Below are 27673 nucleotides of genomic sequence, written 5' to 3'. Positions count from 1 at the left end.
AAAAAAAAAGAAAACAGGTGTCCGGTATAATCGATTAAACACTCCTTGCTGATCAAGTCAAGTGTTGCTCAGAGTTTAATGTGTCACTTTATTTATACACTTTCCATAATGCAACCATAATAAATGGCATGGAAACCCCAAAAACATACACCCTGCGATTTACACATCGACAACCCGAGCATTTACATCACCACTTTAAACTTGTTTTAATATGTCTATATAGTTGTGACTTCTGTACAGAAGAATCAGGCTACAAACCATAACGTATTTGTTCATTACAGGCCACTGCAGAAATGTTCACATCATAGTCAAGTTCCAGTGGTGTAGCCACCTCGAAGGCTTAAAGCAACAATACATGCTTTGGCAGGACCTTACCATAATAATGCTTATTTTAAATATTATTATACACCTACACAGGAAATATTACATAGCTTCATGTGCTTAGAATCTTTTTTTTTCTGCTGGATTGGCAGTGGGGTGGTGGACGACAGCATGTGAAACTCGCTCGAGTCGCAGAAATGGAGAAAACGGACCCAGTCATTACAGGCACAGCAGCTACAGGAAAAAAAAAGTCATCCTAGGCTTACAGGCAGCAAAGTGAAAAATGAAAATCATTTAGTAGAAGGAGGTGGGGCTGGACTTGTCCGTCTTACAAATCTAATGGCTAAAAAAAAATATCCTGTACAACCTACATCTCCCACTTCCATTGACCTCGAGCTGGGGAGTTGGCTGAGGTTATGCACAATCATAGAACACAGACGGGTCAAATTTTCTTTTCACTATCAACTTTGATGACAACAGAAAAAAAAAGATCTTTGAGCAAACTCTGAAAGTTCCAAAAATAAAGAAGGAAAGCAGCTGATGGGCCAGCTAACCGGGGGGCAGTGATGTAGCCACTGCAGCCAGCATGGCACCTGTCTGGCCCTAAACCTGCAGTTAGACCACAGTGGCCAGGCCTCCCTCCATCAGCGAGGTCACGGAGTCAGAACCGATCAGTGGCCTTCAGCACAGCTCCGCTCCAGTATTGCACTGCAAAAATACACCTCGGAAAACATTGGGTTTTTCCAGCTCTCTCAGTTTTTGTGCTCAAGACCGAATTGACAAGCGCTGGGCTGATTTATAGAGGCAATTCTTGCTGGTCGCAGAAATTCAAATGTTATTTAAATTGCACCACATTTTTAAATGCCAAGTGCATAAACTCAGCCAGTTCCAGGGCCACAAAATCCAGTTCCCCACCACATACCACCATCCAAGGCGGTGGAGACCAGGAGGTCATTTTGGAAGGCGACTCAGCCGAGCCAGCACGCGTGTCAGAGCGAGGTCTCCATCAGATGAGCGGTAGACAGCTTCTCAACCTGCTGCCTGTAAACCTGGAATATCTCCCTTCCCTCTCCCACTCCTGAGCTTGTTCCACTGCGGCGGAGTGAACACATTCAAACAGACTCTCCCGAACAAGGGGAGGCCCAACAGGAGTAGGATGCTCTCCCGACTAAAATAAGTAAGGCAACATTATAATATCTGAAACCAGGCAGCAGTTCTCAGGTTTGGGATCAAACCTCAGCTTCAGCGGACTGCGCAAAAAAAGTGATCATGTCTATCGAAGGCAGACTTGGATGTTAAGAAAGGTGATGGATCTCCAGTGTTTCCTGGCAAAGTCTAAAGTGAACAAGCTACAAAAACAAGACCCTTCATTTTTTTTGTGTACATGTCTACCACTTGTGGTTTCCGCCTCAAACCCGAGCACACACCCGACTCCTGCTACTCCAGCTGGGACAGATGTGGAAAAGGAACACCCCCATTCAAAGGGATGTACTGCAAGACAACTGCCGTCGATGCAGAATTTGTTTCACAACATTTCCCAAACTAAGCATCACATTCACAACATTTTGATCTTAAGTTTTTTTTTTTCCCCCAGAGGAAAAAGATGAATCCAGTTATCGCTGCGAACATGAAACACTAAAGAGTTGGGTATCCCCAAAGGCTCATGCGAAAGAGTAGGTTTTTCTGAACAGGTCACTGGAGACAGGGGTCAGTTCTTTCGAACACGTAAAACTTATTTATATCCCAATATCTGGTGCAAAACATGATTTATACCTAAACAGCAAGGTGTGGGCACAGTCCAGATCTCTTTATACTGTATATTCAGACAAAAGAAAAACATTCCAACACACCTACAGTATGTAGATCTTGGGAGGGTGCAATCTGACCTCTCCACACAGCCATGGACACCTCTTGCCGAGTTAACCAGCGAGAGCGCTAACTTACAGCAGCTGGGTATCGGCTTCCTCCTAATGCAGAAGAGAACCCTATTCTGCACACCACCTTGCTGTGGCTACCTCCTTTTTGTTACACAGATGCAGCGAATGCACAGCACTCTCTCCAGCCTGCAAACGCAAGCTGGGGGAGCGGTGTGGAGCTACAGCACAGGACCATCTGGAGTTAAGCCGAGGGATGGGAGGGGAGAATCAATTTCCCCAGTCGAGTCCCAGGCTTCGACCAGAACCGTCACGAGGAGACAATCCTTTCTTCTTTCAGCTTCCTTTATTGAAGACTTTACATGGACATTAATTAACTCATGCAAACCCTTATCGTTTAATTGTCGCAGGTACAGTAAGGTGCCGGTGACCACCCCTCTACCAGATTGCAGGATCGTTGGTCTGCAGGCGGATGCTGCTAACAGTCTCGGCACCATCAGTGTTCTTCAGAGCCGCCCAGGACGACCACCCCCCTCCCCCCCGGCATTGCGGCCCGTTGCTTCAGTTGTGCGTTGCGTTGACATCCCGGGATTCGCCCCCCCCCCCCCCGCGAACCCGAGCTGGACCAGCTCGCAGAGGCTCGAGCCGCGAGGAACCGTTTTCGGAGAGAACTCCGCCGACGCCCCGTCGTCAAGGCACTCGATCCACCTCGGAGGTCTCCCTGAGCGATTGGAGTTCCGCCGCGCGTCGGGAGGAGCCGGGGAAACGGCCGGGGACGAGGCGATGAACGGGAGAGAACCAGGACCACCAGGGAGAGCCGCCCTCTCCCCGGGCCCCGGGCAGCTCTTCTGAAGCACCGGGCCGGGCCGGGCCGGGCCGCCCGCTGGCCGGCGGCTGGAGAACACTGAGTGGCGGAGGAAGCGGGCCGGGCCTGGCGGGGGAGCGCCCGCCGGGCCGGTCACTTGTCGTCCCTCCTCTCCGGAACGCCGGCGGCGGCGAGGGCGGCGCGGTAGTGCTGCAGGACGCCGCGGACGCTCTTGACAAAGCCTTTGGACAGCGGGAAGAGGGGGAAGCCGATGTCGGGGTAGCCGCTCTTTTCGGGCAGGAAGCTGCGGTAGCTCTTTCTCCTCTTCTTTGGTCTGACCACGGGCTGGGCTCCCCCCGAGGAGTCCTGGGGTGCCTTCTGCTCCCCCGCCACAGCGCCGCTGCCCTGCTCCCCGCCCAGAGGGAGCCCCCTGCTCGCTGTGGGGGTCTCCGAGTCCGAGTGCTGGCTCAGCTCCTGGTGGGAGATGGTGGAGGTGCCCAGGCCGGAGTCCTCCAGCTCCTCCTCCCGGAGGTCCAGGCCGATCGGGCTGCCCTGGGCGTGGGGGGGGCCGGGCGCCAGCTCATCCCCGGGCTCGGCGGGCGGCGGCAGGGGCAGCTGCTCAGGGGCCCGGCTCTCTCGCTCGTGGATCTCCAGCCAGCTCTCGATGCGGTGCGCCAGGCGCCAGCCCCCGCACAGGAAGTGCTCGCGGATCTCCTGCTGGAAGACCTCCACGGGCTGCAGCAGCAGCTGGGTCATGGACTGCACCATCTTGATCAGCGCCATCTCGTTGTAGCAGCGGCTGTTCTCGTAGCCCTCCTGCAGCCCCCGGTCGCTGTCGAACCCGGCCTCGTTGTAGTACGGCTCGTTGACCAGGATCAGCCCTGCGCGGAGGAGAGGGCAAGGGAAGAAGTGAAAAAAAGAGAAAACCAGGGGCGTCGCAACACCCCCCCCCCTCTGCGTGACTGAGGCCCTGCTACTTTATTAATACAGGAGGCTCTCGTCCGGCGCGAGCTGGAAAATCCTGCGAGTGAAGTATCCGGCAGACTGGGAAGGCAAATTTCAAGGCGAGGATTAAAACCAGCTGTCTGACAACGAGGGGCTGGAGAAGGTCAAAAGCAATTAAAGTGAAGTTAACGAGCTGTACGTGGTGGGAGAATGTCTAGATGCGCGAGACCGGCTGATGAATCCCCAGCCTCCTCAACTTCTCTGGAATCCGCTAATCCTTACAACTTGAGCAAAAGCTTCGACAGCGTTTTGGATTAATGTAACGCTATCTTATTGTCAAACACTGTCACTTAAAAACGTATTTTTAGACAGAGTGCCAGTAATAAATACTAAATAAGAAACGCTGTAGTACAATCTTTTTTCTTTTAGAATTGCCAGCAATGTTTGTTTTGTTTTTTTACACAGACCCGGTGTGGAAAAGCCAATAATGCCTTTTCACATCTCAGCTTGTAGCTAGTGAGCCTCCCACACTAAACAGACTTAACACACTAAACTTGCTGCCCGCGCCCACAGCAACGCAATTCTGCAAGTGCCCGGGACGCCACAGGGGGCGCTGTGTCGCCGAGAGCGACACACTACTGCTCAGGCCACAGTGCGGTGCCTCTTGGAAAATCCCAGTCACAGTCCGCTAGTGACACGACCCAGGCTCGAACCCCACAGAGCTTGGGCAAGCGCCTTTACCAGCTGGACCACACAGGAGGCCACAGTACACTCTCCCAGAGGGGCCGGTCCGTGTCTGCTGCTACAGAGTTGTGTGGCGGTCCTGCGTTGAGACTGCCTGCAGGGCTCACAGCTGCACTCACCTTGTATCGAGATGAGGACCTGCAGGAGGCTGGACTTGCTGGTCCACCTCTCAGTGCCCTGCGGGGAGGAAGCAGACAAGCCGTCAGGAGACGCCGAGAGAGAAACGGAGAGACGGCAGTCCTTGTGATCATCCGCAGCCCGTTTCCAGGCGCTTCCAAATCCGAAGACCGGAGACAAGCAACACGGCAAGTTCCGCTGGAGCACAGTCCAGGCCCAGCTGCGAGAAGCGCAGGCCGGGCACGAGAAGGCAGAGGCGGGGCCCAAGGGCGGGCCGGGCTGGGCTCACCTTGCCGATCCAGGTGCCCAGCAGGCTGACGCACACCTTGCCGTTGTCGTACAGGTTGGGGTTGAGCCTGCCGCTGCACTGAGACAGGTAGCGGAAGAGGGGCGGCACCGCCGGGTAGATGTTGGGCAGCTGGATGTCGAAGAGAAACAGGCCGTCCTCGTAGGGGGTGCGCGTGGGCCCCTTGATTAGGGCAGAGAACAGGTCCTGGAAGGGGAGAGAAGGGGCATCCCCTTTAATACAGGTCAGCGGCAAGGACTCCCCACAGCCAGCCAAGAGAGGAATGGAGGATCTTCATTTGCCTAATGACTGAGAGGGGACTGCACTGCCCTTCGTCAGCCCAGGGACATCACAAGGCAGGCAGCTCCTGCCACAAGCAACAGAACAAGGAGGAAAGGCTCTAGGAAACGACTCCAGGCCAACGCGAGGAGCCGTCACCGATCTCGGGGCTCGGCTCACCATGCGGTCCTCGAAGGTTTTGACCATGATGCCGTCCGGGAGCGACGTCGCGAGGAGGGCCATCTCCTTCCTCACGGTGCTGAAGAACTTCTTGGCTTCCGCGGGCTGGAACTCCATCTTCTTGAAGGCGTGGCTGTCTGCAGAGCCACACGGGACGAAAGGACAAGAGCTCAGAGGCTCGGCGAGGTCCCTGGCAGGCAGCCCGTCCGTTCCCCCCAACGCCAACACTCCGAAACCCCCTAACTCGCCAACAGAGCCGCGCTGCAGAGCCCCTTCGTTACGCAGATGAAAAAGACATCTAGACTGTTTCATTTTTATCCTCAGACAACTGACCTCCCCAGCTCCAGCATCAGCAGGCGTTCACAACAGGTCTGAACTACAGCGACCTGCCTTAAACCCTGTGCCTTCCCCATGGGTTCCCACAACCAGCGAACATTTCCCAGTGGGTTAACGTCACCCCCGCCCAGCAGCACCCAAGAAAGAGGCGTCTATCTGCGAGCCGCGCCGCAGGCGACCCGTCAGGGCCTGAACACGGGAGGGGGCGGGGTGTGACCCCGCGTGCCCGGGGGGAAGGGGCTGGCGAGACTGGCTTACCGGGTGCCCACTCGAGGACGGAGAAGACCTCCCCCTTGGCGCTGGTGAAGGTGACGCCCGGCTTGCCCCCGCTCTGCTGGCAGAGGACGGGCGTGTCGCTGGGCCAGTCGGAGCGCACGGGCGTCGGCGGCTCCTGGTGCTTCTCCTCCTTCTCCACCTCGGCCACGGCCTCCATGCGCTCCTCCTCCACGATGGCCACGTTGTCCAGCGTCTTCTTTAGGTTCTCCTGCAGCTTCTTGATGTCGTCCAGGAACTTCTTCTCCTTGGTGGGCTTCTCGGGCTCCACGGTGGGCGAGGTGGGCGAGCCGGTCCACAGCTGCTCCACCGTCATGTTCTTCAGGCTCTCCAGGATCTTCAGCGCCTCCTTCAGCTCCCGGAAGCCCCGCGGCGTCCCCTCTTTCGCCAGCTTCTCGTCCCCCGCGCCCGCGCCGGCCCCGGCTAACGAGGCCGTGGCAAGAGCCCCCTCCAGCTCCTCCACCACGGTGGGGCGCTGGGCCAGCGGCTTGCCCCCCTCGGGGGGCGCCGGGGGGCCCGTGGGCGTGGGGGTGGGCGCCGCGCCCTCGCCAGGGTGCTCGTCGTCCACCTGCCCGTTGTCCGTCTCCCAGCTGTCGCTCTCGTCCTCCCACTCCTCCGAGGACGCGCCACTGCTGCTGCCCTCCACCGAGTCGTAGTCGGTCTCCTCGATCTCCGACTCCACGTTGTACAGGTGCTGCAGGGGCCGAGGAGCACAGGGACACAGTCAGGAACACAGCTCCACCTGGTGGCCGGAGTCCATCACTTCCACTCCACAACGCCCAGAAGCGCCGGTCGCCACGTGCGCGGCCACAAGCATCTGCTTAAGATCAAACCCTCGGCCGGAGAAGCCTGCGCCCTGAACAAAGCCACACAAAAATGACACCGACATCCACCCCAACAGCTCAGTACCTGGGGGAGCACGATGGTCTTGGAGTTGTCCGCCCAAACCACCTCCACCTTGCTGCTCAGGTCCACACGAGACACCTGCCCCACCGACGGCTGGGGTGGGGGAGAAGAGAGGGGAGCAACATCTCAGACAGGCAGCACAGGGCCCGTCCCGCTGTCAGATTCAGATTCAGTCCACTGGGTCTCGTGGAGGCTGACAGGGGACAGGCCCAGGAACAGGCAAAACTGAATAAATCAGAGAAGCTGCAGAACGTCTGCCACTCTCCTGCCCAGAAAAAGAGTTATAGAATGATGTGGGGGGAATATATGCCCTAAGTTTCAGTTGCTGTTGCAAAGACGTCAGAGAGCCCAGAATCCTACTGTCTGAACAGGGAGCCTGGAACAGAGATTCTTGATGCTACTTGGGTGGGGGCGGGAGACACTTCTTCAAAAGCTTGAATATCTAGAAGAGTACAACAGTGGCAGCTGCGAGCTGGGGAAGGTACCTGGTTCTCACAGTCCACCTCCTGGGCGCTTTCAGAGTTCCAGATCCGGATGACGATGTCAGTGGTGCGGAAGTGGAAGTCGGGGTGGTCGGCGATGTCGTACACACTGACGTCCTCCTCCGTCCCGATCACCTGGGAAAAACACACACACCTCGCGTCCGATACTCTCACAGGCCAGCCGGCCACAGACCGGACCGCTGCCAAGGGCTGACGAAGAGCGATCCGCCCAGATCAAGCCTCGGATAGCTGTTCAATCATCACATTTTTAACACATTTAAACAGGCTTTGCACCCAACTTCCCAGGCTTTAAGCGCATTTATAACTGAGAACGGGAGGCACATCTTCACCCAGAGGGTTCTGGGAGGGCGGAATGAGATGCCCTGGCTCTTTGTGTCATGAACGAACACGTCAGGTAAGCCCGAAGCAGGAAGTGAAGGGCACGCTTGTAACAAACCTCCACGTCGTTGCCACTGGAGTTCATCTTCACCCACTTCACGACACAGGTGCGCCCCCTGTGGTCCCCCGACTGGATCACTCCGTACACCCCGGGATCCTGCAAGGCCTGGGCTGCAAACCGGCAGGGAGAAACAAGCACCGTCTCAGGATGTGCGCGCGGAGCGAATTTCCAGCAAGTGCGAATGATTTGTCAATGATGCAGCAGCCAGAGACCGCCAGGATGTCCACCACACACCAGCTCTCGGTGAGGAGGGGGGCAGAGTGATGAAGCCAGTTCAGAGATGGGGGTTATTAAGAGGCCATGACTGGTTAAGGCCAGGGGGAAATCTGGCCAGGACGCTGTGGTAACACCCCTACTCCTTTAGAGAAACACCCTGGGAAATTTAATGACCACAGAGAGTCAGGACCTCGGTTTTACGTCTCATCCGAAGGACGGCGCCTGTGTCCCCGTCACTATACTGGGGCATTAGGACCCACACAGACCTACTGGCCTCACTAATACCTCCTCCAGCAGCAACCTTAGCTTTCCCAGGAGGTCTCCCATCCAGCAACAGGCTTCATCGCTGGACTTCAGACTTCATGCCAGGTGTAGTTTGCATGGCAAACCTCATAAATGTTAACACTTCTATTGTGTTATATATATAATAAAAATATTTTCATATCATGCACACTTCAGTACAGGGAGGGCCATTCATCAGTGTGTAATACTGTACACATACTATTATCTTATCTGATATTATCTTATCATACTATTATCTTATCTCAAGGGGTGAGTTAGCTCAAGGTGTGGCACTTTTCCAGCGAGGACTGGCCCTGTGTTGGACAGCCGCGAGAGCAGGAGACTTCACTTCCTCTTTGAGGAGGTAACCCGTCCCCCCCTGGCCGGTGGAAGAAGGAGTGGGACAGCGGGACAGCGGCGGGGCCCCCAGGGACACTCACGGCGCTTGTCCACCACAAAGTCTCCGGGACAGAACTCGTAGTTGTCCAGGTGCTGGATGGGTATCAGGTCGTTGGAGCGGACATTCGTCTCCACGGTCCCGTCCTTCCACATCACGTCCGCGGACGTCTTCGTGGAGACGACCTCCACCGCCACCCTGCCAGGAACGAGGCACAGACACGTTGGGATTGCTCCGGAGGGGACAGCCCGCGGCGGCCTCTGGGTCACAGGACGACCGCACACCACTAACCCACTGCTCCGCGTCCTTGAGTGGAGAAGGAACGAACTGCACACACAACCCCAGGCCCGTCACGTGCGAGTGAGGGTGCAGAGTGACTAAGAGTTGCACAGAGTCCATACAGTAGGTGCAACAGGACCCGAGGAAGGCGTTACATTTTGACGTGTCAGAAAAAGGCTTTCGCTTTTCAGAACCGCAGTCCTGACCTATTAAAATGAACACCAAAACCAACACAAAGATCCATCATTGTGCATAATTATCCCTATATGGCCCTACATGGTGCACAAGGCCATGCTACCAGGTATGGAGTTCAAGAAGGTTGCTGCTTCAGCATGCGCCGCTCACAAACGAACAGGTAAGTGTTTACTCGTCGCTCCTTCTAATCCTCTCTGTTCATTTGCAGGTTTTGACTTCACACCTCTCCTCCAGTCCTTCTCTCCTGCTCCCCACTATCCTGTCTTGTGTTCTCCCTGCTTATCAACTGCCAGTTTCCCTCTCTCCCTCACACCCGCAGAGGGCTCCACAGCCGAAACGCTGGGTCTTTTCCAAATGGGAAAAACCTTCGCCTGTTCCTTAGCAGGTGCCATGCCTGCTTATTGGAAGGGCAAAGTAGTTCAAGTAGGGAGCTGCGTCAGCATGCATAGGCTGCAAAGGAACAGGTGAAAGGTTTGTTCTATGCTGAAAGGAGAAGAAAGGAAACACAACCTTTTCAGCTGTGAAGTCTTCTTTGGGAGAAACGTTGCATTTCCATTCTTCTCCTTTCAGCATGGAACAAACCTTTTACTTGTTCTTTACTGGAAGGACCATATACATCCCCTGGGCAGGGGCCCCTGCTAAGCAAATACAGACAGAAACGAAAAATGTTTGCTGGTTTAGCCCACCTGTCCGCCCACCAGAACGCACCTGTCCCCGGGCCTGAACTCGCGGGAGAACTTGGTCCTCTTCTTCTTGTGCTTCCTCTTGAGGTTGCGGATCGAGAGGGGGATGCTCTTCTTGCGGTTGGGGCCCCCGCCGCCGCTCTGCGAGGACGCGGTGGAGCTGGCCGACGAGGTCACGGAGCTGGTCTCGTCCGTGTCGTCCGCCGCCTCGTCGTCGGCGTCCTGCTCCCCCGACTCCACCCACAGCTCCGGCACCACCGGCCCCTCCCGCGCCTCTCTGGCCCGTCCCGTGCCCGGCGCCACCGGCCCGTTATTGGGGCGGCTCTGCTCCGGCTGGGGCTCCCCTGGTCCCCCCTCAGCCACTGGCTGCTTCTCTCCTGGCAGGAGCAGGCAAGAGGACCCAGGAGGTTACAGGAGGGAGGAGCCTATGGGGCCCCTGCTGACAGCCATACTGGAATGCACAGACACCAAGACTACCCTGCAGCCTCGCAATCCGGCCTCTCTCTAGATTTACTGACTGCAGAGCGAACGAAGGCCCAGCTGGCTCCCTCGTCAGCGCCGGCCCTTCCCCTGCTCTTTCACCACGCCCCCGTGCCCTCCTCCGGCCATGAACGGCTCAGGATGTACCTGCCCGGTCGGCCGCCTTCTCCGCCTGCTGCTCGCCGGATCCCTGCGCCTCGCCAGCGTCCACGGACTTCTTCCCCATCTCCTTCCTCAGCAGCCGTTTCACCTGGGGGCAGGAGACGCACAAAATGGCTTGCGGATAAAGAGGAGGAGGAGGAGGAGGGAGAAACAGACTCCGTGCAGATGCAGCCAAAACGCACCTTTTTAGCAACGGAGCCTTCCGGCAGCACGGGCACGCCCTCCGGCCCCTCACAGGTGATCTGCGTGGATTCCCCCTTGGCAGGGAAGACGTACAGCGCCCGCTCCCCCAGCTGCCTCTGGGTGTGGTCGTAGTAGCCCAGCCGCTTCACTCTAGGACAAGAGGAACACGCCCGGGGCTGCATGAACGCTCCCCTCGCCTCCACTCCCACTGGGCTGCGGAGCGGGGCTCGGGGCGCTCAGCCATCTATTCACCGGGCAATTTCTGTGGTGCTTTGGAAGCAGCCAAAGTGCTTCCCAAAATAAATTAAAAGCACACAATAATGCATCCCTCCAGCCTACACAACAAAAAAAAACAGTCCATTTCCTTGCATGACATATCTCAATTGACCAGCCGTTTCAGATTCAGTTGCTCCTCTGTTACATGGGTTATGGTTAACCTTCTTAAGAGGAAAAAAAAAAAAGAACAGCTCCTGCATGACAGAATGGGCAGAAACATACAAACACAACAACAGTCGATCAGGATTGGCCGCAAGAAACAATCTATGCATGCCAAGGTGCAGCATTACAGGCAACTAAGTGAAAAACAAACTGGTTTAACTCAATTCTTTCAGAAGTGCAAACGAACGACTCAGTTTCCTGGGGTGGTGAAAAGCAGGGATGTTGGCACAGCGACGCCGGCCCTGCTCCTCGACAGACGGTACCTGCACAGGTTCTCCTGCGTGATGGTCGAAGGGGGCGGGTAGACGCTGTCCGTGCCCTTGGGGCAGAAACTCTTGGTGATCCAAGTCACTTTCAGCTCCACCACCTGGACCTGCAGACCAGGGAGGAGAAAACAACATCTTCTCAATACCGAAGGGGGGCAGGGGGCAAGCAGGCGAGTACACAATGCCATCTGCAGGGGGGGCCACCGGAGCTCCTGTCCCCGAGATGAAGGTGATCAGCCTGCACTGTCACACGTTCACCCTGCGGGTGGTCAGGAAGGGACGAGCAGCTCTCATCATGGCACACACCTTTGACCCAGGGGAAGCAAAAGATTCAGAGTGCAATGGGACAGAACCCCTGAAAGGGCCAAGATCCTCGGACGACTGCCAGCTGTGAGAAACAGTGACATCCCAGAAGTCAGGCTGCAGTCGAGCGCTATCCAGCACATTGCAGTTTCATCCCCAGGTCTCCTCTACCCTGCGAGGTGCCCTGCTGCAATTACCCGACACCAGGTTCCACCTCACTGCTGCGCTAACACTCCAGACTCCAGCAGGGGTGAGGCCTGGGCGCTACTCCACCTCGCGGCCCACAGAGAATCCACAACGCACTGAACTCCCCGCGGTCAGCGACCAGGGCTTTCAGCCCCTTGGCGACCGTCAGCATCCTAAACTCTGCGTTAACTCGCTCTCACACACACTAGCATTCTGGTCTGTCTCCGGGATGCCAAAAGGAACAGCAAAATATATCAATGTCTACATATACAGCACATCAAGAACTACACAGAAGGACGTGTAATATATCAGAGGCGGGTACACATGAATTTAAGTCTGCCTGCAGCAGCAAGGTGGCAATTTCATGGGCATAAGGATGAAAACGTGACATTTCCAAAGACGGAGGAAATGCTAATGCATGTTTTACTAAATTAAAACAGTGAAGGAAAAGTTTGCAAAGAAAGTCTGTGCTGGGAAGGCTAAAGTGGCATCGTGCTCCACCAAACCCCTCTCCGCGTGGCGACGGGATCACAGCGAGGGCTCTGGGATTCGCCCCGGCGTTCCACGAGGTTCTCCGCCAGGAGAGGGGGGCTGGGGCTGGAGTTTCCCCGGGCTCGTACCTCTTCCACCACCACCCGGAACTTGCTCTTCTTGCTGAGGACGGGCTTGACCCCCGATAGCCACTGCACGCTGGAGAACACCTTGGAGGGCCCGATCAGCACCTGCCCCGGGTAAAAGCCATAGGCCTCGTCGAAGAACAGGCCCTGGCAGCGGCGGAGAGGAGAGAGGGAAAGAACGCTTTCATGGTGCTGGTCACCACGGCGACGTACTGCCAAGTGCATCACCTGCAGCTCGTTTATCAGCCTCCCTAAATGGTCCCTGTACAGCCTGGTGTGTGAGGACACCCTGCCTTGGACAGGCAGCCCACCCAGGTGGGATCACACGCTCCTGGCAGAGAGGAATCCCTACCACCTGAGAGGGGCAGGGAGGAGGGAATGTGGGCATTCTATTTACATACAAAGCAGTCGTCGGTCGTTGCAGTACGGTTTGGTCACAATTAATTGGACATAAGGGAGCACAGAACGTTTTTAAATATGGTAATGTCAACTCAATAACGATTCAAAAACAGCACAGACCTGCCTAAAAAAGTGCAAGCCATTTTCAGAGCAACAGCTTTTGAAACTGGTTTGGTGAAAAACAGCACAGCTCCTCTCTGCAGCGGGGAATGGACGCGTAACGAACTATAAATAAAGTCCTCCTCAGGCAGGATATTGAGGACCGGTCCGGCAACATCATTTTGGAAAATGACGTTTTCTGCTCCATCTTGGTCATCTGTGACCTCTAGAGCAAGAGCAGGCCAGCTGGCCACAGGAGCGCTTACAGAGCGATACCAGAGCAGCTCCTGCAGGCGAACAGATTGCAGTGCATGTTACACCAGCGCAGAGCTCACCGAGTCACTGACATGGGGGCACACGTCGTACAGTTTCGCTCCGTCCTCCACGCTCATCGAGCACCTGCAGGAGAAACAGGACACAAGGGCCGTTGTCGCACATCCAGCACAGCGTTACTGAAGCAAAACCAACAGTCGGATACAGGCCAATTTGCATGAGGACCTGGAGGTTATATGCTATACACCCATTTGCTAGAATCCTCAACTGAGGCTCCTGGCTGCGAAGATACGGACTTCAGACAGGCTGCAGCTTTTGAATACGTACCACTGAGACTAAAGAGATCAGGTTTCTGTACTGTATGGGGTTTTGAGAGTCCAGTCATTTGCACATACGGCTGCCATCTCCAGCAGTGTTATTCACAATTTTATAAAGAACAAGAACATACTGTATATGATAAGTGTATATATACACACACCTAACAATAACCGCTCTTCTAAATATGCAGAACACCTATTGAGCCCAGCAATTCAGATAAATTTAAGAGCCAAGTTATTGCTGCACTTCCATGTGCATTTCAGGAGTTCAAGGGGGCAGACTGAGCGAAGCTCTGGGCTCTTTCAGAATCGATCTGAAACCTTCAGATTCAATCCAGTAACTCAGCTAAAGGACTGACTGTGCTTGAGCACTGCCCCGACGATGAGCTGATCTAAACCTGCCGCTCATACAGCTCATGTCTGTACGTCAGAGCCGGTTTCCAGTACAGGCAGACAGCTGAAGGGGGGAAGACGAACAAAAGCACCAAGACGTACCTGGCTCCATTGGACAGCTTTAGAATAATGTGGTTAGTCAGATCGTAGACTTTCCCCAGCCAGAAATCGTAGGCTATGTAGTCCCCATACATGAAAGACTGAAATCAGAAACCAACAAAGATGCAACTGTACAGAGATGCAGAAACCAGGAAAAGTCTAAAGCTGACAGCAGTGACATTAAAACAGCATAGGAACTCTAAAGGGGGTCTGGTAAGCCCTGTTAAACATTTTACCTCTGTAAGATTTAACACTTGACTTTCCCCCGATTTAACATTTAGCTCTTTTATCGTATGCCTGCTCGATCTAGAACTGCCAACTGTGCCTTGGCTCACAGCGACCCCCACTGGCAGGCTGAAGAAGTGCAGGCGGCCCCTCTGACCTGACCCGCCAGGAGCCCTACACAGACGTGCAGGAAGGCTTTGGTTCGGCCTGTGAGGAGGGGGGAGAGGCCCAGTGGCCACCGGAAGCCAAGAGCACTTTGCTAGACCTATCCCAGCCTCACCCTCCCAATCGGCTCAGCACAGCCACCCGGGGGGCGTCCGGGCCGCAGTCCAGCTCCATGTCTCCACTCCGACTCACCTGGCTGAGGCAGATCGGCTCAGCTCACCGCTGCGGCAACTTTCATGCCCGCAAAAAACAGGGCCTAACGGGCTTGTCCGCTGGCATCTCGCACTGCCAGGGGCCAGAGCAGAGACAGGGGGCTGGAGGGGGAGGATGGCACCTGCCAGAGACATGAGGGAGGGGTTCGCAGGATCCACTCACCCAGATGTGCTGCAGGTCCCTGCTGTTGACCGGGTACAGCACACAGTTGGTCCCGACGAGCTTCACAGCACATTCAATGTTGACGTCGACCACCGTCCCACACTGGCTGTCCTGCGCACACAGGCGAAGGGGCGTTACTGCTGCTCCCCCTAGTGGTCACACCGGACACACACGCGCACACAGACACAGACACAGACACAGACACAGACACAGACACAGACACAGACACAGACACAGACACAGACACAGACACAGACACAGACACAGACACAGACACAGACACAGACACAGACACAGACACAGACACAGACACAGACACAGACACAGACACAGACACTCGAGAAACGGGGACAGGAACTCACAGTGGGGCTCATGTGACGGACGATATCTCTAGGCACGATTGATCGATCTTCAAGCTTTAGCTAGAAGATTAAAAAAAAAAGAAATGTGTTAGTAACCCTGTTATCACCCAAGGAACATCCCTGGCACACACGACCCATCAACCACTAGTTTATTTCAGCAGCTACAGACACCCTCATGCCAGCAAGGAGCTGAAGGTAGAAATCCCCACAGCAGCCTGCTCTCCAGTCACTGCAGGTTTACACAAGAGTCTCCGCAGTACGTGCCCCAGCTGCTGGCTGGCAGCCTCGCCGATCCCAGCTCCTCGCTTCCCATCAACACAAACCGCACGAGTCCGGAGCGCTGGAACACAGCCCTGTTAACGTGCCAGCGCCGGCTCTGCAAGCCGTGACTCATCTTGGTGTGCGAGGATGAATGTGTAATCCAGGAGCCTTTTCATTATCCGCAAATGGGCCTCTCTCTCACCTCCAAAAGGCAACAATGCACATGATCAATTCTGGACTCCAGGCACCCTAGGATGGGCATTAATAATGTATTACAAAGAGCAGCAGACAGGCTGCAGTGCCCTTTTAAGTATTAAATGCAAATGGTACCCTCACTAAGTGTAAGCTATACCACGCTGCAGCCTGCAGCACCACTGAAATTAAATAATACAAGATCACTGCATAGACTTCTGAGCTGACAGGAAGGTCCTGACAACGGTTTGCTGTTCTATTAGAGCACAGACCTGTAGAACTAGCGCCAACCCTACCCCAGACAGACCGCTCATCCCTGGAGATCTCCAGTTCTGTCCCAAGCGCTCGGATGGAAGAGAACAGCAGGATCTCCACTCCTTGCCCGACCACACCCTAAGGCCTGTGAGAGGGTAACCTTTAAGAGCACCCATTCAGTGTGGACTGAATATTAACTGAGGTCCTGAAATCATATTGGGCTGTGGGTCTTTGGGACCAGAGATTTACCAAGCTTTGCAAGAAAGCATTTAATCATCAGTTTTAAAAGACTTGCAGCATTTAATGGTTATGAACCAAGCAGGTCAAATGAAGTAATCTACATATCAGGAACAATAACCTAAAGACCTCTCAAGCATCAAAACCGAGATTTTCCTCAATTCAACACATTGCTTTCTGAGCTGTAAGTGTCCCCGGTCTTTAAACAAATCATACAGGTGACATGCAGGACTAACTGGATTGGAGCTGGGGACTACTACAGAACACCACAGTAAGAAATTGCAGGACTACTCTTCCATTCAAGCATCAAGGCAGTTTGGTTGCTACTGTTGTACATTATTGAGCAATGCCTGCAGTGTCCACCCACTATATTTCTTGCACTGCCACTGTCATTATATTAAAAATAAATAAAAACTCACAAATCAATTGCAGGCATGATGACGTCGTGCATCTTTGGGCACATCGCAGAATGTCGTGTGTGTTCAGATTAATATTTAATTGACATCTCCGACACTGCTCATACGAGCACTGTCATATCAGAGCTCGTTTACCTGGCACTCCTGCGATCGTTACAAAGCTCCACATCTGCCATTCAGCATCTTGCTCACGAGCTCATGCTCAAAGGGAGATGACAGCTGGCAGCTCAAGTGAATGACTAGGAGCAATTAGCCCAGTTTAATTAATACATCTAGTGCTGCTTGGTTTCCAATAACGAGGGAGGGAAGGCAAGGACACCTGCACCGAGAGGGAGAAAATCACCTGGAACTGTAGAGAATGCCCAATGGGAAGATGTGCATTAGGAGACCCTTTCCTGCGCAATTTTGGTCAAATAAATCTCCTAGCTACAGTACACAGGGAAAACTAATGAAACTTTTTGCGTACCTCTATGTACTAATTTCCCACTGAGGCCGGCAGATGTACTACAAAGCAAAAAAAAAAAACCTTCACAACAGAACAGGAACCTGAAAAAGTAACACCAGGAGGAGATTTATTTTATTCCACTGCTGTCCCATGGGCAGTGGCTTGCTCTTGGACTCTGGCTTGAGACGGGGCTCTGTGATAAGGGATCAGGGGCGTTTCTAACTTTGGGGGGAACCCTGCGTTCTGCTCACCCTTCAGATACAGTCTCCAGGCATTCTTTGGTTCTAACAAGAAACAAAGCTGCGTCACAAACGCTCCTTTGCACATATATTAATCACTAGGGCCCTTAAACATCCTAAATCAGCACTAGTGCCTTGAAAACACCAGTTTCAAGTTCACTACGGGTGAGGAACTACAGGAGTTCTAGCCCTTTCAGTACAATATTCCCCAGTGAGAACAGAAGCATCTACATACACTGTTGTCCTAGAAATGAAGCTATACGTCTATAGGAACAATTACACTCATTGCAAAGTTGGTCTTTAGATATCAGCGTGCGCGGTGCCTGGAGATGAAGAACTATAAATTCACCTTAGTGAACAAATGGACAATAAATTCACAGAGCGTGCAAGGGCTGAGCCGAGCCAGGAAACCACCAAATGACTGAGTCACGCGTTTTCAATAAGCGGTGTCTTCTTAACCAAGAATCAACACCCATGCTTTTTGATGAGTATTGGCAGAATGCCCCAACCCTCCCACCCTCCACAACACGGGGAAGTGTGCATTTAATAGATGAAAAAAAGGACAATTCAAAGGATGTGTTTTTGTTCTATCATTTTGAAAAAGCAAATCAGAGTAAGTACATAGATATTCTGTACAGATCGGGCGAACGGATCTTACTTGTTATATCCCTTATAATGGTGCTCTTCTTTTCTGTCAGTCTCTCCCTGAGCTTAAGATGTCGCTGTGCACATTTTCTTCAATCAGGCCACGTTTGCAGGCTCTGTCTGGACTGCAAAGCTATTCCCCAGAGCCAGGGAGGAAAATTCAATCAATAATGCTGCAAGCATACACTACACTGCCCTGCTACGATATTTTACATACAACCTGCTCCTGTCGCGGTCTTTATTTCCAGTCTGCTGAAAGACCCCGGGCTGAACCAGGGGAAGGTCATGCAAAATAAATGAGACACCGAGTTTTCTGAAGGATGCTCTGCTCCCAGCTTTCAGTTTCCCTCGGAGAGCTCAGGCCGCGCAACACGCGACAAGTTTTTGCTCCTTCTAACTGTGGCAAAAAAAAGGAGACTCTAAGGCTATCCCTTTTAATGAGATACCCCAAACCAGCATCTGCTATTTGTGGCATTTTCAATATTATACATTTCAAACATAGTTCCATTTTCTGCCTTCCAAAAGCAGCTCTCCCCATCTCACCCTTTTGTGTTGTACAGGGCCTGTGAGGAAGAAGAAGAAACATTTCTTCATGCTAGCGATTCACTTGATTAACAATTCTTCTAATTGAAATGGAGATGGGGGGGAAAATCAAGCTTCCAGTCACAGCTGTGCTCACTGGAATCTCCCAGGACTTACACTTCTTCAGGGTTACTGCTGAATGCCTCTTATACTGTCTAATGGCAAAAAAAAAACCTTGACACATCTGTGATCAGAAAAAAAGATGTCAATAATGGAATGAATATAAATAATGCAACACCTCTTCTCATCTCTAAGAACACTGGGGTAAAAAAAAGAATCGCACTGATCAACAGATCAGATTTTAAGCCCGTGTAGAGCACCGCACATGAATCGGCTTCAGTGAACTGAATGGCATTGATCCCCTTTAACTGAATGCAGTACCTGCCTGCATTGCTGAGCTCCATTCAGATCCTGGCCACCCCCATTCTCTGCACCTCTGCAGACCCCCCCCAGCTCTGCTGAGCACACAGCCTGAACAATGAGGGCAGCCGAGCCCCAGCAGACAATGCTGCCGCGAGCGAGCCGGTCATTCATCGGCCTGAGCCCAGGTTTTTCTGGAAGAGCGGAGCCATGCCGGGGGACACGAGCCCATAAGAAAGGGCCCGTTTCAGGGAACATGGGGACAAACAAAGCAGGTTTCTCTCTTCCTTTTTTTGTTGTTGTTGTTGTTGTTGTTGGCTCGCTTGTCAACCGCGGTCAGGTAAGTCCTGCAAAAGCCAGCCGGCTCTCTCACGTCCGCACGGAAAGAGAGAAGGAAAACCTCTTCCGGCTCTTGCGGAGACGAGATGTCCCGCTGCTGGCTTCCCCCTTTTCAGAGAGACGGGAGCTAGCCCCCGACTTGTCCCTCCAGCTCAACTGGAGACACCCCGTCAGCCAGGGGCTGTGAGCTCAGAGGAGTGCGCTCAGACCCTCCCAGTGCATACGGACTGGCTGGCTAGCTAAACGACGTACAGCAAATCAAAACAAATCCTTTGTCCCGTTTCCTGCGGTCATACCTACCATCATGTCATGCACAACAGACGTCAGAATTGCGCTCGCTGCCCAGAATCACGCAAGGTAAACGAGAGGTTCTGAACCCCCCCCACAGCAGCGCCAGGACCATGATGAATCGCCCTGCCACAGACAGCGGACGCCCACCCAGAACTGAAAGGGGGAACCGCAGTCCCAGTTTCTCAGACTGGTTACTGAGGTGTCAGCTTACTGCTCAAACCTTCAAAAAAGCACAACCTAAGATAAAAATAAAATCGTCCCAGGCTCAGGAGAAATTCAGACTACTGCCCACTCACCACCTGTGAGCAGCAGACTCGCTGCTTGATGAAGGACTGTTTCCCCCTGGGGCAGAGAAAGCAGAGCCAATCTGAAGAAGAGGAGGAGGAGAAGTAGTTTGTAACTAGAGATTGACAGATGGGCTGAAAATGATTTTATTTATTTATTCCAGGCCTACATTGATAGGGTCCATAAGACGTGTGGCTGTTTAAATCGACGGATTAGGTTAGGTGGAATACAAGCTACAGAATTCTCTGTTTTAATTTTTCTTGGGCTAAAGGTTGAGCAAGTTTTACATCACCAGGTAACTTTTAGCATCATCGTGCAGTATCTGTAGTTCAGGGGCCCCAAAGGTGAACAGCTGTTCTACACCTGGGAAGACCCGAGTCACTGTACAAACGGTTAACAGCTGTAACAAGCTGAACTGGAGAGGCGTCTTTACTGCTCCACCACTGAAAGCCAGGAGACGGAGACGCACAAAACCTGCAGCTCCAGAGCTCCTATCCTGCTCCCTGGAACCCATTAAGAAACACCTGATATTTCCCCTGGAAGTGGAGCGGAAATGGCTCTTCGCCACGTCACCGGCCCTAGCGTCTCACGAGAAATGCATGCCGGGCACAGCCACATCCCTGCGCACTTTCAAGAACGCCATCTGCTCGGCCTCGGCCACGAATCAGCCCTGCGAAGAGCAGTCTGAAGCAGGACCTGCTGGCTTCACGCCGAGCAATTTCCACACCATGCCAGCACCCCCACTACACAATACTGCACCACAGCCACAGCCTGTTTCAGACAGGGGTCTACATCAGAAAGCCTAAATCTCAAGCCTGCAGTCTGGCTGTTTATTAAGGAAATGGATAATAATAATAATAATAATAATAATTGCTTACACTTATATAGCCCAGGTAATGGGGATCCCCTCCACCACCACCAGTGTGCAGCCCCACCTGGATGGCGTGACGGCAGCCATAGCGCACCAGTACCTTCTCCACACACCAGCTCCCAATGGGGAGGAGAGTAGATTGGTGAAGCCTGTTCAGAGACGATGGGTAAGGGCCAATGGGAAATTTGGCCAGTACGCCGGGTTACACCCCTACTGGTGTAGGGTAAAGTGGATAAAGTAATAATAGCACACCTAGTCATCACCATTTTTATCCTAACACATGCAGCACTTCCAACATATCGAACAGTGTTAGTCTCCTGTTCTGGGTCACCATCAATTCCTTTCCCTATTTAGACATCTTAAAAACGTTAAAGTGCTCCTTTTCATTTATGAACTACAAAGAAAATCATTTACTGACAGTCGCGTGCCTATAGACAACACTGAAATAAAATACACTCTCAGTAAAAATGAGAGAAATGGGAACCCATTCTGTTCAGAATACAGAATAAAGGTAATTAGGATGTTGGAAAAGATTCAGACAGCACTTTAATTACAAAGCCAGCTACAATAGTGTTCAACATCTCACAGGGTTTGTGTTTATCAATCGCCTGTATAATATATTCCAGAAACTGCGATCTGTACTTAGCCTCAACCAGACAGCACTATACTTCCAATCACTACAGCGCATAGCAACCAACTACGTCAAGCCAACAAGAATCTTTACAACACATTCCTCTGTGTTCCATCTTTAACAATGACCTGTAAAACACATCTCCAGGGGACTGCAACTCTGGTCTTGCAGAGCAGCAGTCACCTAGGTTTAACGACACCCAATTAAACAGCTGATTGATCCAATTAAGTCCGTCAGAGCTCGGCTGTAATGAAAACCGGAACGCATTTCGGCGCTCCTGGGGTTTCAGACCCCATGTGTACCAAGTGTAACCAGAGCACTGGAACAGAATCTTGAGGTAGGAAAGTTTAAGGAAATATCAACTTGGGGGTTCGGCATCTTGAACCAAAAACAGAAGAGATGGTGGATACACTTGAGAAGCCGATTCAGGACTTAAACCAGGAAAGCCCTGCTTCAGGCAGAGAGTAATGGGACTGCGGCTGTCGGCTGCTTTTAAGGCAGGGGTGTCCAGTCAGGCCCAGTAGAGTCACTGTGTCCATGGAGTTTCTTGCCAGCTCATCTGATCTTGACCCCCCAGCTCTTCAGCTACTCCTGCTTTCAAGAATTGGAGAAAACCTGCAGACGCACCAGCCCTCCAGGAGTGGAGGCTCCCTGGTTTAAAGGAGCAGCCTGAGAAGATTCATAGATGAATATGTTACCAGTGACCAGATGTGCGAGACACTACAAAGGCTGCTCAGGATGCTGCATGGCTAACAGATGCAGTCTTCACCCCAAGCCCAGGTAAAACCTATTTCTTTGGGCAGGCATTGGAAGAGAAAACACTCTCAACGAGCTGGAAGCCATTTTTCCTCCAAGAACGTTTTCCACATCGGGCTACATCAATCTTAACTTGACACCGCCCTCCCTGCGCCAAATTACCAGGGACAATTTAAAAAGCACCCTTAATTCTGGGCAGACTGAGAACGCTAAGTGAGGCAGCTAACACATCCGACCTGACTCATCTCGCAGGGGCCACCCTGAGGAATCTAATTCTGTCCCAACGCATCTCGGCGCCACGCGATTCCCAACAGGACCACCTCCCCCGCCTGCCGGCAAGATCACCTGCGGAGCGCCAACTTCGAGGAGCACCGCTAGCATAATCGCCGCGCATGAAGCTCCAGGACGAGAAGGGCGAGGTGGGAAGGCGCAAGAAGATGTCACAGGGTCCGTTAATTACCAGGAATGAAAAGCGTTCATTAGCATATGAGCCATCTGGCCCGTCTCACTCAGCAGCAAAGTGACCAGCCAGCCCTGCTCTCTGCTGCTCCTTGTAATTAACGGCCACCCCAGAGGACAGGGACTAGATGAGCCTCCCAGTTCCCGGCAGCCCTGCCTCCCTGGCCTGCGCTGCGCGGGAGACGCGAGCTTAACGAGAGAGATCGAACTGGCGCTTCCTGTGCTCTGCGATCAGCACCTCCCCCCTCCAAGACTCCAGCAGGCAGTCAATACGGTGGAGCCCCGCGGCACCTTGCTTACAGCTCTATCAGACAAAACAAGAGGCCCCACCTTGCAAGAACTGAGCTCATACAGGGTAACACTCACCACTCGGAGAGAAAGCCCGTTTCTGCAGAAATTCTGTTTCTGTGTAGCACTATTTTAGGAATATTCTGCTCCAACAACAGCCTGGAGGCAAGCTGTACATTTCATAATGCTCATTCTACATGTCCAGCTTTACAGCAGGAGGAAGAAGAGGGCTGCGCTCATGCTGCATGAATGCAACATTCACGTTATTTAGCGAGCTACTTCACTGCACGTCTAGCATGGCGTTTTCCATATGCTTTCTTTTTAAGAAGTATTTCCGTGACACAGACGCATCACCTGGGGATGAGGGGGCTTCGGATTCTGCACAAGGATCCGGAAAGAGAAGAAGGAAACCACAGGCGTTCGGTCCGAGACAGAAATGGAGAAGGATGAACGCCCATACTTAAAAGATCCGAAAGACGGAGGCGTGGTTAAGCATCAGTTGCTCAAACACCGGTGCACAACACCTGCAAAGTGCTTACTCACTGCATGACAGCTTCCACGGGGAGACAGGGGCCAGCTCTCCTTTTCAAGTCCCACACACAGATCTGAGTCTTACAAAGTGAGTGTGAGCCATGTGCCAGTCCCGTCACCACATTCCAAAAGACGGCAATGCAGAACTAGAATGAGCGTCAGGGCGATCCGTGGCGTGTTCTTCCAAAACAAACCAAAAAAAAAGCTTTGCCCTGAAATCCATCTTTCAATTAGGCCATCTATTTTCACATCGCCACGCAACCTTTTTAAACCAGCACATAAAAAACATCAGAAAGATGCAATAATAATATGAACGTATTCAATCCATGGAGCACTTTGGGTAACAACGCAGCTAACTGACAGATTTGTACGTATACACCGATCACATATTAACATGCAAAGGAAAAATGTGACAGCGCTCAGCTACATGGAGAATGTGGGACTTGTTAGTTTAAGCAGTACTATTTCCACACTTTCCTGTCTCACTGCTGGAGTTGCAGTCGCACGGCCAGGAGATAGTGTCAGCCACACATTTTTCAGGGAAGCATCCCAGAAAGGGACGTTTCTCGGATCAGCTCAAAAAGATCAAGGAATCTGTCAGGTTTAAAAAAAATTAAAAGGGAAAAATTGTGGAAATAAAACAGTGCAATTAGAAAATATGACTCACTGTAAGAGCCTTGCGTTATTAACTGGTGTTTAAAGTGGTGTCCTGTTTACTGACCAAACTCCCAGTAAGTACGAGTTCAGACAAGGAGACGAGTGTTTCCTTTCAAGCGTGGCTCTCTGATAACGCCAGTCAGGAAGACAGGATGGCGAGGACAAACTTGAAGCTCTCAAGTACCCTACACGAAAATGCACCTGCGCAGAATCACAAACGACAGCCCAAGTGTGAGGAGGACTGTAATAAACTCCGTCTGCGTGCCACCCTGGGGAATCTCTCCAGGAGAGTTCACGTGACTGGGAAAACTGACGACACAGCTATCACAGGCACATTAAAGCCACGTCTGGAGACGCTAAACAAATCTAATGAATTCTTCACGAGACTGGAGACACCTGGGTGGGGGGTGGAAGTGTTAAGGATCTGTCAAGAGAGGTGGCCGTCAGCCCTCAAACCCTAGTCCCCAGATGTGTGTTTCCAGAGGGGTCCCACACTGTGTCCTGGCAGGCCTTGGTCTCCACAAGCGCCCTTCAGCGGACAGAAACCGTTCACCTCCGATTTCCCCACACGGGGTGTGTGTGCTGGGAAAAACGTCAAAGTCTTTGGAGGAAAAAAAACAACAACAACACATTAGTCGTATCAGTCGTACTGCCAACTCAAAGGTTTTGAAAGCCACCAGGAATTCATTCCCACCAGCGCACCCTCTAAGTGAGAAAGGACTCCCTCAACACCAAGAGGAACAGCCTGCTTGTGCCTGTCCACTTCTGCGTCACGTCCAGCAGCGTGGGCCGGACTGCAGAGGGGCCCTGGTCTCTGAACACGAGACACGGGGGCGCTTGCTCGCTTGGCCCGCTGGCCTCTACCGCAGCACGAGCGCCCTGAAATCTGAAATCACTGCAGCGAGGCGTAACATTAGAGGCCGACAACTGCAACAGGGCCTTGGAAGGGAGAAGCACTAATGCAGTTTTGCAGCGCCCATCTGGTGTCATAATACAGCTCTCAGAACGGCAAGGAACAAATAAAAACCATTTATTAGAAGTCCTATGTCTCCTCTGCAATAAAATTATGGAAAGGCTCTCCTCCCTCTACCTATTAATTTATCCGAGTACTTATGCATCATACTGCTGCTGTGATTCCATGTGATTTTACGAGACTCTTATGTTTTGTGCTTCTGTGGGAGAAGCCAAAGAAACTTCCACAGCAGCGGACAATAAAGCATCTATCACTTCAGCAGCAAGCCAAACACTGCACTGCCTGTGCTGCTTTTGTTTTGTACAATGATGACTTGTACAGCCTTTTCCAGTACAGCCCAGGCGAGAAAGAGCCCGGCAAACAGCGCCGTTAACATCCCCAGCTACTCTCAACCGAAAGGGGAGCGAGGCGCTCGGCCCCACAGATCCGTTCAGATGCTAAGTGAACAAAGGTATAAGGAATCGTGTACACATGGGAGTCCATCCTAACGTGGACCATGAACATGCAGCAGGCTCAAGCTTGCTAAAGCTCACTCCAGCTTCAGGGCAGAGATAAGGCACATAGTCTAGGCCTCTCCCAATAAGCCCAAGACAGGCCTGCAACAACACCAACCAAGACCCCCTCACACCAGGGGCTCCAGCCCAGTGCCTGCGGGGCCTGGAGTCATCTGGGTTTGGCTCCAGCTGAACACTGGGGCTTGCAGTTACCTGTGCCTCCAGTGAAGTGCGCGTTTAGGATCATCGCCGCTACGAGGCCCTACGCAAACACCCAGGTACGTCCAAATAAGAAAATAATTAGGTTAAAAGTTGAATTGACTGCTCTTGGGCTGGAAAGAGAAAACAGATGACACCAGGCCCTCTGGGAACCGAGTCTGAGGGCCCGGCCTTCCACTGAACACAGCCTCCGTTCTCAAAGCAAGAGTGGCACCAGGGACTGGAGTCAGGAGAGAGTCACTGTAGGAAACAAAGCCCCCCCCCCCAGGAATAATACAAAGCTGGGCCCAGTTTCATTCCTTGGTGTGCTGGTGGTGGTTGTTTTCTGAAAACCATTAGTTGGTGCTGCCTGGCCTGCCTCTCCCCTGCAGCAGAGCAGTTTACTTGTCAATATTACGGCATTCAGCGCTATCAAAGACACCCCTGAACTCGCCGCCTCGTTTCTTACTATTGTTCTGCTGGAAGGGGTGCAGAAGAGATCCTTTTCTCGCTACGGCACGACCATGCGTCTCGCTGCGCTTTTGCACCGCTCCGTGCACCGTGTGTATATATATATCGGGCAGAGCGGTGTTAGTGTGTTTTTTTTTATAACGGTTTCGGTCAATGAAAGCGTTATTGTTCCAGGCCCGTGATCCGCAGGCCAAGCACACACTGCGATATCGAAACCCCGCACCGCCTGAGGTTTGAAAGCGTCCGGTCCTTCCCGCACCTCTCCTATGCGACTGTGAACTGGACGCGTCCGCGAACTTCAGCCCTCCTGGGTGGACCGCACCACGCTCTGCGATCTTCCCGAACCGAGCCTCAAGCCGCCGGTGCGTCTGGGCGGGCTGCGTTACAGGTTGGCATTTCCGAGCCCGGGCGCAGCGGTTCCGACTCCTTCCTTTTTCATTCAAAATCTCCGCAAGGCGGAAAGGTCTCGCCTCGCCTCGCCTCGCAGGAGCTCCTGTGCGTGTGTGTGTGTCACAGCTGCATAGCTACAGCCGCAGGTAGCCACCCTTCACCTCTCCATTCATTAAAAATAAATAAAACTAGCACAGTTCGTGCCGTGCACACCCAACCTCCCCTTTGCTCAAACTAGTTAATGCACTTGCGACTGGACCGCTAGCTAAGAAGGCGACATGACACGGACAATAACCTCTAATGTGAAACAAGCCCACTGTGGCTCACTGCTGTCACTGCGCTGAGGATTACCTTGGTTTCTCGGATGTCTTGCTTGCCTCCTTCGGGGTACCACTGCACCCGGACATAGCCTCTTCCCAGAGGCCGGGCCCGGGTGTCCGCCGCTCCGCTCTCCGTGTCTGAGCTGCCGGCTACACCCCCGCCACCGTCCCCGCCGCCGCCTCCTCCTCCTCCCCCGTCTCCAACATCCGAGTCGGAGTCGAAGTCCTCCTCGCCGTGGATCAGCCTGACCAGGCCGAACCGGACCGAGCCTCGGTACCGGCCGGAGACCAGGTCGTGGGAGAAGAGCAGCCGCTGGGAGCCGCCTGCCGAGGGCGAGAGAGCCTGGGAGGGCGGGTCGGAGCCCGGGCTGCCTGCGGGAGAGAGGGCCGGGGTGGGAGATGGAGATGCAGCAGCAGCAGCTGCCGTCGCTACCCCTGCCGCTGCGGGGTCCGCCATCACTATCGCCGTAATCAGGGACTGGGTGATGAGAGAGAGAGAGAGGCGAGAGGGGGGGGGGAGTGGAGGATGAGAAAAGAGAAAGAGAAATCTGTAACCAGGGACCACACGTGTTTACGTCGACACGCAAGCCCTGCGTGCGCCGCCAGTGGGAGAGCCCACCGTCAGAGCAGAGGTGTCGCCGCTTGAGGGCCGTATTACCCTCCGTATAGGCGCACACGCATCTTC

At 53.1% G+C, this 27673-nt stretch overlaps 1 protein-coding gene across 1 annotated transcript; it reads right to left on the bottom strand.

The window, feature by feature from the left end:
* Positions 1 to 57: 57 nt before the first annotated feature.
* On the bottom strand, positions 58 to 27579 carry ube2o (ubiquitin-conjugating enzyme E2O). The gene is made up of 19 exons (XM_088600083.1): positions 27020 to 27579; positions 15403 to 15462; positions 15041 to 15151; positions 14279 to 14376; positions 13529 to 13592; positions 12699 to 12842; positions 11587 to 11696; positions 10885 to 11035; positions 10688 to 10790; positions 10086 to 10437; positions 8947 to 9101; positions 8006 to 8118; positions 7552 to 7683; positions 7070 to 7159; positions 6146 to 6854; positions 5552 to 5688; positions 5096 to 5299; positions 4809 to 4866; positions 58 to 3881 (listed from the first exon to the last, which is right to left on the bottom strand). Exons 1-19 carry the CDS (start codon positions 27443 to 27445, stop codon positions 3154 to 3156), a joined length of 3945 nt encoding a protein of 1314 aa, XP_088456209.1. The 5' UTR covers positions 27446 to 27579; the 3' UTR covers positions 58 to 3153.
* Between the last annotated feature and the right edge of the window lie 94 nt (positions 27580 to 27673).

The sequence above is a fragment of the Lepisosteus platostomus genome, chromosome 11 (assembly GCF_059453375.1).
Source record: "Lepisosteus platostomus isolate fLepPlt1 chromosome 11, fLepPlt1.hap1, whole genome shotgun sequence".
NCBI lineage: Eukaryota > Metazoa > Chordata > Actinopteri > Semionotiformes > Lepisosteidae > Lepisosteus > Lepisosteus platostomus.
This window is presented reverse-complemented; position numbering and strand designations above follow the sequence as displayed.